At 59.0% G+C, this 14,341-nt stretch overlaps 2 protein-coding genes across 2 annotated transcripts; both read left to right on the top strand.

Moving 5' to 3' along the window:
• Positions 1 to 39: 39 nt before the first annotated feature.
• Positions 40 to 8,251, top strand: SLC39A3 (solute carrier family 39 member 3). Its single transcript, XM_049807545.1, has 4 exons — positions 40 to 1,102; positions 1,814 to 1,905; positions 4,058 to 4,406; positions 4,990 to 8,251. Exons 3-4 carry the CDS (start codon positions 4,200 to 4,202, stop codon positions 5,728 to 5,730), a joined length of 948 nt encoding a protein of 315 aa, XP_049663502.1. The 5' UTR covers positions 40 to 1,102; positions 1,814 to 1,905; positions 4,058 to 4,199; the 3' UTR covers positions 5,731 to 8,251.
• Positions 8,252 to 10,597: 2,346 nt separating this feature from the next.
• On the top strand, positions 10,598 to 14,040 carry DIRAS1 (DIRAS family GTPase 1). Its single transcript, XM_049809009.1, has 2 exons — positions 10,598 to 10,836; positions 13,412 to 14,040. Exon 2 carries the CDS (start codon positions 13,436 to 13,438, stop codon positions 14,030 to 14,032), a length of 597 nt encoding a protein of 198 aa, XP_049664966.1. The 5' UTR covers positions 10,598 to 10,836; positions 13,412 to 13,435; the 3' UTR covers positions 14,033 to 14,040.
• The last annotated feature ends 301 nt before the right edge of the window (positions 14,041 to 14,341 follow it).

Here is a 14,341-nt window from a genome sequence, read left to right as displayed (position 1 = left end):
TGTTGGGCTGCGGTGCCCGTTTCCAGCGTTGCTGACCGCAGAGGCTTGTGCGGGGTCATCCCTCGGGGCCGGGGCCACTGCCAGGCACAGCCTACAGATGGGTTTTATCTGCCTCTTCAAGTTTTTTTGCATTCTTTCCCGCTGAAATGCTCCCCCTGTGTATTTCTGCAGGACAGAAACAGGAAATCTTTCTTTCCATTTCTGCTTCCGCTACTCCCTTTAAGTTCTCTCCAGCTGTTTTTTGTAACCTAACAAAAGGAGAAGTTTCAGACTGTGGGACAGTGTGGAAAGAAAGAGTTCAAGAATTGTCCAAAAGGAGGAAACTGCAGGGATTTTTTTCCCCCTCCCTTTTCAGGTCATTTTGGTGCTGTTTTCTTTCCTTACCCTGCTTGTTCTTTTGTAGCTATAGATCTATCTCTTCAAGCCTCTTGTTGTTTTTCTTTTTATACCATGGAGTCCAAGGAGCAGCTCTCCAGGGGGAAGCTCTCCTGCTCTGGTAAGGCTCTGGCTGGTCCTCGATGGAGGAGGACTGGCGTTTTGGTGCCTGCGGCTCTGGGTATGGCTTGCCTGCTGTGCCTGTGGCTGAACTCGAAGCAGGGAGCTGGCAGCCTGTTTGAGGCAGAGAGGGTTTCCTTCTGAACTCCCACATCTCCTAACTTTGCTGACAGCAAGAAAACTGATATTTGTTTAGGTTCGCTTCTGCTCTCCGTGGGGCCTTCTGCGCTGTTCTAATGAATTGATGTGTTTCTTTAACTAAAAGCAGCTGAAAACCTGCAGGAATAGGGGATGTAGTGGTGGAGGATGCTCTTCCTTGGCCGTGGGTCTCCTCCGCCGGTTTGGCCGCCTCCCTCCTAGCTCTCCCGGGACAGCTCTGCGGGGCCGCCGGTGCCCCGGAACCCGCCGTCCCGTTCCGTGTTTCCCGCGGGCGTTATTCGGCGGCTTCCCGCAAACACCGAGACACAGCCAAGCGTGGGCGGGCTGATGGGCGGCTCTCGCGGCCAATGGGCAAGCCGGACTTCCCGTCGCGGCCAATGGGAGGGCGTCGTGGGCGGGAGCGCGTTGAGGAGGCTGCCTGGACGGGGGCGCGAGCGGGAGCCGGCGCGTGAGTGGATGTGGGGGGGGGCCGTTGCCGAGGTAACGGGAGGTGGCGGTTGGGGGTAAGGGCGGGCGGGGGGCGGTTTCGTGAGGTAATGGCGGGGCTGGGGGGTCGGGAGGCGTTACGGGGGTAATAGCGGGGCTGGGGGGGGCTGTTGCTGAGGTAAATGGGGGCTGGGGGGGTCGGTGGCCGGGTTTGGGGGGCGGGGGAGGGCTCAGGCAGGGCCCCGTCCCTGCTGTGAGGGGACATCCCGCTCCCCGCTTGAAGCAAGTCCCGGGCTGACGACCCCCTTCTCCCAGTGACCCTTCTAGTCCCGTCGTCCCCCGCCGCCCATTTCTGCACGTTTTGGGGGTGCTCAAGCAGGTTTATGTCTGCTCTGGTGGCCTGGGAGGAGCCCAGCACCCCCTTCTCCAGGGTGACCAGGACGATTTCAAGAGGCTTCAGGTGTTGGGAGGTACTGGGACAGGTGGGGCTCTGGGGGAATCCAGCCTGGTTTCAGCATCGTGCTGTCTTCGCTGTGTTGGGGGCATCGTAAGCACGTGTTTTTAGCAGAAAAAACTGATACTGAAAGGATCACACAAGGACACCCCCCCCTTTTTTTTTTTTCCTCCCACAGAGGGCTGCGTACTTTTATATAACACTTTTTCATTGCTTGAATGTTTCATTATGGGCCACTAAGCCAAGCAGTACCTGTCCTGAGTTAATTCTTTATTACAGAAGTTTTCAGGCTGGTGAAATAGTCCAGACGTTGGTGGCGCTGGCTTCTGAACGCTGGGCTGTCAGAAAGAGCAGGCGAGGAGAAACACAAGGTATTTCTTGTACTTTACCGCTTTGTTTTTCGCTAAGCTGCTTTCTGCCCCAGGTCAGGGGGCACTGGAGGGCGGCTGCTCCACCTGCTGTCGGGAGCTTGAGGCTCTGTGCTTTGTTGGGGGCTGTTGCTGGGTTAGAAAAAGAAAAGGAAAAAAAAAAATTAGATCAGGGGTTTCTGAATTTCTGAGTGGAAGCCAGGCATGTTCCAGAGGAGGTGTGAATTCTGGAAAAAGGAGGTTTTTCTTTCTCTCCTCTGTCCTGGGAGCTGTCTGGCTGCCTTAACACAGCAGGTGTGGGTGGTGCCTTCACACCCAGCAGGTGCAGTCATAGGCTCTTGTGATCTGTAATCCCAAGGCGTTGTTGCTAACGTCGTTTTCTGAGAGTTCATTTGAGAAGCTTGGCATAACAACACACCATCACCGTGCGACGTGAAACCCTTGTCGTTCTGTTGATGCTGAAACCGCAGCGCGTGCTTTACAAAGGCAGTGTGACTCGTTAGCTGTGTCAGCACAGTGCTGATGAGCGTTGGCAGTCCTGGAGTCAATGCCTCTGGAGAGGGAGCCTGCTCGTCAGCCGCAGTGACAGGCTGCCTGCTGTGGAAGCCCTGTCAACATACACCAAGATTTCAGGCTCTGGACTTGTTCAGACCTGGCTCGTCTGCTGGGTTCACCAGGGAGTGAGTCAATCAGTGTCATCTGAGCAGGGTTTTCTTCTGATGAACATCACTTCCCTTGGATACCCGGCTGAGAACCAGACCTGCCGCAGATGGCCTGACCGCCATGACCTCTCTGTTCACTCCTGCTTTAACAGCAAACTCGGAAAAAGGCTTTAAACTCCCTTACCAAGTACAGAGTCATTCAGTCTCCTGCTTTCATTTTAATAAAAGCACCATTTATGCCGCCCGCTGTGCAGAAATGGTGATAGTGATTAATGCTGTCAGCCCTCAAGGGAGACTTTAGCCTCAGGAATCTCTCGTATTAAAATTAATTTGCCGCTCCAACAAACAGGTATCCAATTATTTACCTTGTCCATCACGGGTGTGGGTGTCAGTGTGGCTGGAAGTGTTCAGTGTTAGTTTGCGACCCCGATGCACACTGCAGCATCTTGTCAGTGCTGGGGGCTGTCTGGCAGCCCTTACCTGGGTGACCTGCAAGAGAAGCTTCTTGAGGTGCCATTGATTTGACTTTACAAGTCAATTTGGTGCAAGTGGTAAGTGAAATCCTCTGAGGTGCTGGCTGTGCTGCTGCAAGAATGAGCAGCAGTAGAGGGACCTGTTCACGTTTATGTATTTTTATAAATAGATTTTATAAATAGCATTGTTATTTTGTAAAATGATTTTAGGAAAACAAGTTTTACTGCCACTGCATGTAACTTGCAGGGAAACACTTTTACATTTCAGATTGAGTCAATTTTTGTGACCTAGGCAACTCAAATCTTGGCATTTTTCTCTTGTATGAAACAACCTCTGCCTCCTCTTTTGGTACACCCTATGGACAACAGAACCTTGCAGTGAATTTCTCTGTAGGGTTTCCCTTTAGAGATGAGCATATCAATCAGCAATCAAAACTTCCTCTGACTCCTGGTTCAGAACAAGCAACCAACTGTAGAGGCTGCAGCCCACCCTAGTGAGATGGTGACAGTGGCTTGGGAAACCAAGCATGTATGAATCCGATATTCTTGCTTCAAGGGCAGTACAAAAAAACCTGTATGGATGTTGAAGGGAGAACTTTAAGTTAATTTCTGGGTGACAAATACCACCAGCTCAAGTCCATATTCTTTTCTCATGGTTAAAAAACAAAGATTTGATCCTTTAGTTGGACTCAGGTGGATCTTATTGCAAGATCAAGTGTTTTGTGTCTGTCATGGTGTAGGTGTTTCAAATGGAACCTCTAAAAACTAAGGCTGTGCCAGTTCTGCGTGGCCAGTACAATTCTTACAAGGTTTTTAAGTTGCTGCAGTTAAGTTTTTCTCTGCCATTGTATGTGAGGTGCTGCTGCTGTCATCTCCACTCCTTGCCTCTGGGGAGTTAAGGTCATTGATGTATAGAGGCTGGCACGCAGCTTGAGATGCAAGGTACTGTTCTGCACAGTATATGCTTATCTAGGAAAACCTCTCTTTTTTTTTTCTTTTTTTTTTTACTCCTGTCCACAGGTACTGAGCCCAGGAGTACCTTTCCCTTGAGGTCTGTCTGTGCCATTGCCTGCTGATGTGCCTGCTCTAACAGTGGCCAGAGGGACCCCCACCAGCTGCCATCCACAGGGCCCTTGGCAGCGAGCGTTCACCAGGAAGCACAATGAAGATCATGGTTGCCAAAGTGTTGTGTCTGCTGGGCATCTGTGTCCTCATGCTGGCTGGGTCCCTCCTCCCTGTCAAGATAATTGAGGCTGATTACGAGAAAGCTCATCGCTCCAAGAAGGTCCTCGCCCTCTGCAATTCTTTTGGAGGAGGGGTCTTCCTGGCCACCTGCTTCAATGCCTTGCTGCCTGCTGTCAGAGAAAAGGTAACTGCTTACGAGCCTCTTGCTTATGAGCAATTTTAATGAACCTGTGCCACTGAGTATGTTAGGGACCCCTATACGGGGGATAGCTACCCTCCCTTCTGCCCTGCAGGAGCCCAGGCCACCAGACCTCTGCCCCTGTGGAAAATGGAAGTGGAGGGTTAGAGGTCCACTCCTTGCCAGAGTGGCCTGCAAAGCCTCCTCAGAAACAGCTGTGTTGTGCCTGGTGTTTCAGATCAGGAGGGTGAGCTGTGCCTGCCTCCCATTTGGCTACTGCTGACTGTCTGGGTGGAGTCACTGGAGTCTTTTTTTGGTGCAGAAGGAGGCTGAGCATTGCCTGTGGTGCGAGGCTTAAACTCCTGCTATCGAGCCTGTGTTCCGAACACTTGCAGACAGCCACAAACCTTCCACTGGAAGGGAAATGGGTTCCCTGTCTCTTATGTTGAGGCCTGTATACAAGGGTATTAGAGCATCATGGATCAATTTTTAGTGTCCGTTTTAGAGTTGTGTGTGAGCACAATAGGAATATTTCCCTTTAGAGGGACAAAGGTGACTGATTCACTGTGGATTGTTTGCTTCGTTCCAGCTTGATGAAGTTCTCAGGCAGGGGAACGTGACCACAGACTACCCAGTGGCTGAGACCATCATGATGGTTGGCTTCTTTGTGACGGTCTTTGTGGAGCAGCTCATCTTGACCTTCCAGAAGGAAAAGCCCTCCTTCATTGACTTAGAGACCTTCAATGCCGGTTCGGATGTCGGGAGTGACTCTGAATACGAGAGTCCCTTCATTGCATCTTCCCGGGGACGCACATTGTACAGTGACCATGGTCACCACTCCCACAGCCACGGCCTGAATATCCAGGAGCTCTCCCGCTCCAGCCCCTTACGGCTCATCGGGCTGGTGTTTGCTTTGTGTACGCATTCCATCTTTGAGGGACTGGCCCTGGGCTTGCAGGAGGAGGGCGGCAAAGTCATGAGCTTGTTCCTCGGAGTTGCAATTCACGAGACGCTGGTAGCGGTGGCATTGGGCATCAGCATGGCCAAGACCTCGTTACCACTGAAGGATGCTGTGAAGATGGCTGTGACGGTGAGCCTGATGATTCCTCTGGGCATTAGCATTGGGATGGGGATTGAAAGCACCCAAAATGCAGCCAGCAACATCACTTCCCTGCTCCTGCAAGGCATTGCAGGGGGCACTTTCCTGTTCATCACCTTCTTTGAGATCCTTGCAAAGGAGTTGGAAGACAAGAATGACCGTCTCTTGAAGGTTCTCTTTCTGGTGCTGGGCTACACAGCTCTGGCTGGGCTGGTCTTCTTCAAGTGGTGAGCACGGGAGCGATGGAAAGCAAACCTCACCTCCTTCCCTTGCAAACGGCACCAGAGATGAGCCTCTTCTTCAGCCAAGGGGGACACTGAAGCTCAACAGCCAAGTGAAAGATCACAGTCCAGCGCTATTTCCATATTGACCTGGAGAATTTCTTCCTTTGTGCTCAGAGGGAGATAAAAATGAGGAGTGTCCCAGTGTAGGTGTCACAAGGTATTGTCCCTGCCTGTTGGATCTGCAGGTGCGGCAGCTTGTGCAGAGATTAGTCAACACAAAACATTAAGAATCTGGTTCTAAGGCTGCCTTCAAAGAGCTCATCAAGCATGTGGCTTTCTGTTAATCTGCACAGCCAGCCCCCTCCCTCCTTCCCCTCACACTCATTGCAGAAGCTATGGCTGAGAGCATGCTTCCTTGGCTCTCAGGCTCTGAGAAGGTGAGAAACAATAACAGAAATAAAGTCAAAAGCAGGTGGGATCACGGATTGCACAGCTGCACTAAGCTGCTTTTGCTAGCTTAGTTTTGAGCAAAACCTGGTTGTAATAACTGCCAAAAATAACATCCCTTCTGGGGCTGCTCGGTGTGCCTGGTGCCACTGCTCCCTCTGAGCAGAGCTTCCATTTTAACCCACGAGTGGCTCTGGGAGCTTTTGTTTCTCAGAGTGATTAATGGAAGAAATGAGGTTGGGCCATGCCCCTGTCCCATGCTTCGTTCTCTGTATCTCATCCATATGTTGATCATTCCCTAAAGAAAACGTCCAGCAGTGTGTTAAAGTATTGTTTGAAAATCCTCATGGCCCTGTCTGCAGGCTCTTACAGCATTCGCGGAGCCTGGGATCCATTAGTTTGTGAGAAACGGGCAGCAGCAATTTTCAGCATTAATATTTTAGGGCAAGCGCTTGTGTTTAAATGGTCTGCAATGAAATAGGTTTAGCAGTCACTATCAAACACATCTTTGGGGCTGCTCCCAGAGCCTCTGCTCTCGCTGTCAGCAGGCTCACGTTGGCTGTGCTGTGCTACAGAGGCTTTGCAGGGCGTTTTGTTGGTGTTTTCAAAGGAGAGAAATCTCTTCCCTGGGGGTTTGTGAGGTTGTGGAAGGGCTGATTAGAGGTGCTTGCAATCTGACTGCACATGAGCAGATCTTTCTGTCTCTCCAGAGTGCAGCCCCTGGGGAAGCTCAGCCTGCTGTGGATCCTGTTGTGATCCTTTGGATTTGCCCTCCTAGGCGAGGAGCTCGGATCAGAGGCTGGAGCTGGGAACCTCCTGTGGCTGTAACACAAGAGAGCGGCTCCCGCTCTGCAGCCCGGCAGGGTAATGCAGCCGGGCTCCTCACTGGCCTCTCGCGGGGGATGCATTTTAATTAGATGTAGCCTTTGCTTGTGCAGCAGCTTCTGCAGGCAAGGCAAAGCTTTTAGAAGTGCTGATGGAATTATAATGATGTAGAGCGGGCTTAGCTGTGGTGCAGTCCCTGTTATCATGATCCAAGTGGGAAGAAGGATGGGTGAGACTGTGAAGCAGCATCTTGGAGCCAGTGGTTGGCACAGCTGCAGCATATGGAGGCTGATGAGGATCATCTGACAGTTCCTGGTGCTTGCTATTTTAATTGCTGCAACATACCAAAGTCAATTAATCTTCCTTTGAAAAACCTGGAGTGGAAGGGGGGAGGGAGGGTTATTTTAGGCCTCAGATGACACAAATTAGCAGGGCCTGATGAGAATGTAATTTGCCTCGATGTGGTAAACCTCTGTGTGTTATTTCACTTCTCGCAGGCAACTCATGCAGGGCAGTGTCACTCCCATCGGGTGTTTCTCTGTGCTGGTGGTTGTCCCAGGCCAGTGAGACAAGGGGGGAGAGGTGAGGTGTGATGCTGGGTTGGGGGGCACAACGCCGAGTGTCCCTTCTCAGGCATGACCATGGGCTTCCTGCTTCTGCCTCTGAATTTCTACAGCTAATGCTTATAGTTTGTTTGTTTGTTTGTTTGTTCCTCCCCCCTGTATCTAAGCAAATGCGAGCATGGTTTTGGTAAAGGTGGGGCTCTGAGGTCATGGTGTATCCTAGCGTCCTGTCCCCCATCTCATCCTCCTCATCCTTCCCCATCTTCACTCCACGGGCTGATGTACTAAAGCCAAGACAAGCTGTTCATGGGAGGAGATTTCTTAACCAGTGCCCAAGAGACGAGCAGGGCTCCCCTAATGCAAGCAGGGATGGGTGACACTTCCCCCCCCCCGAGGTCCTTGGGTGTGGGGGCAGCATGACAGCAGGGGGAAGGGGCTGGAGTGTCCATCTTATACCCTTTCTGCTGGTGGAATTTGGTCTCAGGGCTGGCTGGGGGAGCAGGGATGGAGGTTGTGAAGTGTTGCGAGCTGCTGAGCTGTCACCCCTCTTCCTGCCACCCTGGGGGTGCTCCTTCACGCGTGGGGGGGGAGGATTATTCACCTGTGAGTGGCAAAGTCCAGTGCTCCTGCGTTGGTTTAGGAGTGGAGAAGGACAAGTCCCATCTGCTGCTCCCAATAAAGGCTCTGGCCTTCTCCCCTTTGTGTCACTTGTTTATTTGAAGTCCCCCGTTGCTCTGCCGGCTGCTCGGTGCCCAGATCACGTGGCAGGTGCACGTGCACGTCCCTGAGGTGGGCTGAGATCCCCCTGCCCCCCTCCTCGGGGTGGCAAACCCCACCAAGGGGACCGGGTGGGTGGCAGCACGAGTTGGCTGGTGGGGGCAGGATCATCCAGTTGTCCCCCCTTCTCCCACCCCACAGCCTGCTTGCCATCGGTGTGATTCAGCCTTGCGTGTGCAGCCGGCAGCCTCCCTGTTGCGTAAGGCTTGGCGGGGAGCTGGGGACTGAATGAAACGGAGGAGGAGCCGCAGTGAAAATGATCAAGGAAACTCATTCATTTCCTCTAACGAGTAGTATCGGTCCAGCTAATAACGCTGCAGGGGACTGCAGGGATGGATGGGGGACTGCCTGGCAGGGTGGCTTTTCATTGGGAAGGGGCTGTGGCTACCCACCACCCCGTCCCTGTGGCTGCCGGACTGGGCCCTGTCCCTGAGGGGGAAGGCTGCTCTCCCCCACGGGGGCTGGGGGAGAGGTGGCCGTAGTTGCCCCCCCGCCTCTGCTCCCGCAGGGCCCGGCAGTGCTTCTCAATGGGATGCGTGTTGACAGCCGCGTGGGTGCCGCCATGGCCCCGCTCCTCCGCCGGCAGCTATTAATAGAAGCTGCGGATTTTAATTGCTGCTGCTCAGGAGTGAGCGTGAGTCACGCAGCCTGGCCTGGCAGCCCCTCCGCTGGACCAGCAGCCCCCCGGCCATGGTCCCCAGCGCCAGCAGACCCTGACCTTGGCAGGGACCTTCGACTCCCAGGGCCTGTGGTCACCTCAAGCTCCAGCCACCCTGTACCCCGTGCCGGCAGCGGGGCAGGGAGCTGGATTTTCCCCTGCAGCAGAGCCCCATGGCTCTTGGGGGGGCTGCGTCTCAGCTGCAGGACCCTCGGAGCAGGAGCTGGCCCCTCTGTGGTAAGGCCTCGCTGGGGACAGTCAGCCCTTGAGCCCGTACCCGTAAGCTGCTCAGGCCCCGATCCTGCTCAGCTGGCCCTGGGGAAGTGGGCTTGAGGGTCCCATGGCCCCCCTCCTCCCCGAGTGCCATCCAAGGACCCCCAACACGTCCCCTCACAGGGGGGTTGTGGCCCAGGTGCTGCTGTGAGGAGCAGCTCTGGCCCTGGCTGGGGAGGGACTTTGGGGCTCCTGATTCCACTCTGCCATGGTGCCCAGGGAGGGGACACTGCAGTTGGTGACGCAGGCCCTACGGTGCCACCGCGCACGGCTTCCCGGCCCTGTGCTGGCATGGCGCGGTGGCAGCACTGGCAGCTGTGTCCCCAAAACTGGACCCTGCAGCCCAGGCCACCCCCAACTGCCGGGGGGGCTTACAACACCCTGCCACTGCCTGCTCCCTGCCAGCTTGGAGTGTCGGTGTCCATCTGTCCTGTCTGTGTGTCCCTCAGTCCCCCTCTCACCATCTGTGGGTCTCTGTCCCTGTCCATGTGTCCCTGGGCTGTGCATCCCTGTCTGTGCATCCGTGTTCCTCTTCATGTGTGTCCGTGTCCCCACCTGTGCCTGTGTGGTCCACGTGTCCACACGCCTGTCTGTGTGTCTTCATCCCCATGTATCCCTGTCCATCTGTCCCTGTGTGTTCCTGTCCCATCCCTGTCCATATGTCCCCAACCCTCTCCATGTGTCCCTGTCTGCATGTCCCCATCCCTGTCCGTGTGTCCCCATCCCTGTGTCCCTGTCCCCATCCCTGTCTGCATGTCTCTGTCCATGTATCCCCATCTGTGTGTCCCCATCCCTGTCCGTGTGTCCCCGTCCGTGTGTCCCCATCCCTGTCTGTCTGTCCCTGTCCCCATCCCTGTCCGTGTGTCCCCGTCCGTGTGTCCCCAGCCCCGTCCGTGTGTCCCCAGCCCTGTCCGTGTGTCCCCGTCCGTGTGTCCCCAGCCCTGTCTGTCTGTCCCTGTCCCCATCCCTGTCCGTGTGTCCCCGTCCGTGTGTCCCCAGCCCCGTCCGTGTGTCCCCAGCCCTGTCCGTGTGTCCCCGTCCGTGTGTCCCCAGCCCCGTCCGTGTGTCCCCATCCCTGTCCATGTGTCCCTGTCCGTGTGTCCCCAGCCCTGTCTGCCTGCATGTCCCTGTCCCCAGCCCTGTCCACGTGCCCCTGTCCGTATGTCCCCGTCCTCATCCCTCTCCGCCTGTCCCTCTCCGTGCATCCCCATCCCGCCTGTCCCCCTCCGCCGCCGCCGCCGCCCCGTCCCGGAGCCGCTCGGGGCTGGACCCGGGGGTCCGGCGGCCCCGGGCGGGGCGGGCGCGGCGGGCGGGGCCGGCGGCGGGGCGGGATCGGCTCTACGGCGGCCGCACCGCACCGCACCGAGCCGAGCCCAGCCGAGCCCAGCCCCGCCGCACCGCACCGAGCCCCGCCGCGCCGGGCCGGGCCCGAGCTCCGCCGCACCGCACCGAGCCGAGCCCCGCCGCGCCGGGCGGACCGGAGCCGCCGCGCCGGGACCGCCCCGGGCCGGGCCATGCGCTGAGGCCGCCGCGCAGCCCGCAGCCAAGGGCGGATCCCGGGCAGGACACGGTGAGGCGGCGGGCACCGCAATGCGACCGGCGCGGCGGGGAGCCGGGGGAAGCGGGGACGGGGCAGCCGCCACCGGCGGGGGGGAACCGGGGGAACCGGGGAGGCGGGGGGGGGGCCCGGCAAGGGCAGGGCGCGGGGCCGGGAGCCCGGACCGGGGCGGTGGGACCCCGGTCCCTGCCCCTGCCCGCCGCCCTCCCCCTTCTGCCCGCCGTCCTGCCCCTGCCCCTCCCTCCGGCCCCTTCCCTGCCCCTTCTCCCGTCCTCCATCGCCATCCTGCCCCTTCTCCTGCCTTCCATCTCCATCCTGCCCCTCCATCTCCATCCTGTCCCTGCCTTTCCATCCTGTCCCTGCCCCTCCATCTCCATCCTGCCCCTTCTCCCGCCCTCCATCTCCATCCTGCCCCTCCATCTCCATCCTGTCCCTGCCCCTCCATCTCCATGCTGCCCCTCCATCCTGTCCCTGCCTCTCCATCTCCATCCTGCCCCTTCTCCTGCCCCTCCATCTCCACCCTGCCCTGCCCTGCCCTCCAACCCGACCCCCACATTCCCCACCGCCTGTTTGTCTCCCAGGGCGCTGGGGGGGTCCGAGTGGGAGGATGCTGGGGGCGGCGGTGCAGAGCCCCCCAGCAGGATCAGGCCCGAACTGTGTCCCTGGCCGGCCGGTGGCCCCATCCCCGGGAGCCGAGGGGAGGCCGTGGTCCGGACCCGCAGGCACAGAGGGCTGTTTGGGGTTGGGGTGCTGCTGGGCACAGGCCACGGGGCCTTTGAGCATCCCCCGGGCGCCATGAAGGCCCAGCCAGCCCAGCCCCTCGGCCCCAGTGCCCCACGCCGTGGCCACGAGGCCGGAGGCGCTTTCGGCTGCGCCGTGGGCAGGTGGGATGGGCAGGACCGTCACCAGCCCTGGCCGAGATTTGATGTTCCCACGCACCGGCTCAGCCACGGCCCCTGCTCCATCCCTGGCCCCGGTGTGCCGGTGATGCTTCCGACATGGTGGGATCCAAGGGGTGTTTTTCTGCCCTGTTCCCCGGGGAACCCCCCCATGGGACAAGCTCCTTGGGTGCCCGAGGCCACAGTGATGGGCTTCTTCCCCAGCTCCCAGCTGCTTGCTCGCCTGGCTCTCCAGGCACCAGCCCCTGCCTGGGTGTTTGGGGATGTTCTGGGGTATTGGGGCTGCTTGCTGGATCCGGACCCACTGGTGCTGTGGGGTGGGGATGCAGCAGCTGTGGGAAGGGGCTGGTTCCCCCAGAGGTGCCTGGGGTGGCCACCAGCGTGGCGCTGCCCGAGGTGCTTTGCTGTCCCCCCGCTTCCAGGCCTGTGGGTCCCTGAATTGAGGTGGAGGGTGGTGGGAGCAGAGCCAGCTGGGGACAGACCTGACCCCCTCCAGTATCTGCCCGAAGCAGCCCCCTTCCCTCCCCTCCCACCCCGCTCATCGCCGTTGGCAGGGCACCTTCGGAAACCCCGTCCCACCGCAGGTTTAATGGCCACGAGGCTCCAAGATGCTCCCGCACGCATCGGGGACACCTCATGGGGCAGAGCTGATACCGCCATTCCTGTGCTGCAGTAGGGAAACTGAGGCAGGGCCTGGCCGAGGCGATGCTCAGCCTGGGACTCGGCGTCGGCGGCTCCTTGTGCCCTCTTGTTTCACATCCTGGGGCTGCATTGCTCGGGGCGGGGGGGGAGCACAAGTGGGGACCCTGCCCGGGCTCATGCATCCCCCGTGAGCGGGCACCGAGGTTTGGCAGCGTGAGGGCAGCCACGGGGGTCTCCGAGCCTGCAGGCCACGAGCCCACAGCCATGCCACGCTCTCCCCCGGTGCCCACATCTCTCTGCTCCCCGCTGCATCGCCCAGGGTGGGAGCGGAGCAGAGGGATGGCACGGAGCGGCACGGCACAGGGCGGCACAACACGGGGTAGGGCAGGGTGGCACGAGGTGGCAGGGGACAGTGTGGGGCGGCAGGGGGTGGCACAGGGTGGCAGGGCACAACGCAGCGTGGCACGGGGTGGCAGGGCACCGGGCAGCGTGGCAGGCGCCGAGGTCTGTGTGTGTGAAATGGCACCTCCGTACTCAGCGGCAGCAGCCGCCGCGCATGGGAGAGCCCGATCGGTGGCTCTGGGTGCCACCGGCTCCTTGCTGGGCTGGCAGCTGCCCTGCAGGGCTGCTCCTGCTGTCTGGGGGCTCTGGGGGTCCCACGGGCGCCCGACGTGCCCGCCCCCCCTCCCCAGCAAGCTGCCCGGCAGCCTCGGCCACAGCTGCTGTGCCGGTGGCCGCAGCTCGGCCATATGGCCACAGCGGGCGGCTGGTAAAAATAGCAAATGCTGCTGCACCCCAGGCGGGCGGCGAGTGTCGTTCTGCCCCGGCCGCTGGCAAGGGCATCTCAAGGGCAAGGGGGGGGGGTGCCGGGACCCCCCGGTTGTGTTGGCCTGGTTGGAGCAGGGGGGGCTGTATCTTAAAGGGAGCTGTGAGCTAGGGTCTGGGGGCGGCTGCCCCATTCTCCCCCCCAGCCCAGTGCCTGGGGGGGTCCCTCCCAAAGCCGCCCGCTCTCCGTGTGACGCCTCCCTCTGCCCTCTCCCTTGCAGCGGCAGCAGCATCTCCGGGGCAAAATGCCGGAGCAGAGCAACGACTACCGGGTGGTGGTGTTCGGCGCCGGCGGCGTGGGCAAGAGCTCGCTGGTGCTGCGCTTCGTGAAGGGGACCTTTCGGGACACCTACATCCCCACCATCGAGGACACCTACCGCCAGGTCATCAGCTGCGACAAGAGCGTCTGCACCCTGCAGATCACCGACACCACGGGCAGCCACCAGTTCCCGGCCATGCAGCGTCTCTCCATCTCCAAGGGCCATGCCTTCATCCTGGTCTTCTCCGTCACCAGCAAGCAGTCCCTGGAGGAGCTGAAGCCCATCTACCAGCAGATCGTGCAGATCAAGGGCAGCGTGGAGAGCATCCCCATCATGCTGGTGGGCAACAAGTGCGACGAGACCCAGCGGGAGGTGGAGAGCAGGGAGGGGGAGGCCATGGCCAAGGAGTGGAAATGCGCCTTCATGGAGACCTCGGCCAAGATGAACTACAACGTCAAGGAGCTCTTCCAGGAGCTGCTGAACCTGGAGAAGAGGAGGAACGTGAGCCTCACCATTGACGGGAAGCGCTCCAGCAAGCAGAAGAGGACAGACAAAATCAAGGGGAAGTGCAGCATCATGTAGAGCCCCGGACTGGCCCGCACCCCCCCTCCGGTCCCCCCCCTCTCCTCCCCCACGGCTGGACGTGGCATCGCAGCGGGACCGTCTCCTCGTCCTCCGTGCCATCACTGTGACTGTGCGGGGACGCCGCGGCGCTCCGGCGGCGTGGGCTGCGCTCGCCCCAGCTCTGGGGACGAAGACGGGGCGTCCCATCGAGCTGAGGGATGTTCAACCGCCCCGCACCCGGCTCAACGGGACCGGGGACACGCGGCCGGGCACCGCCGGGGAGCACACCCCCCCACGCACACTCTGCAGCACAACCGGTGGCACCGG

The sequence above is a fragment of the Accipiter gentilis genome, chromosome 8, assembly GCF_929443795.1.
Source record: "Accipiter gentilis chromosome 8, bAccGen1.1, whole genome shotgun sequence".
Taxonomy (NCBI): Eukaryota; Metazoa; Chordata; class Aves; order Accipitriformes; family Accipitridae; genus Astur; species Astur gentilis.
This window is presented reverse-complemented; position numbering and strand designations above follow the sequence as displayed.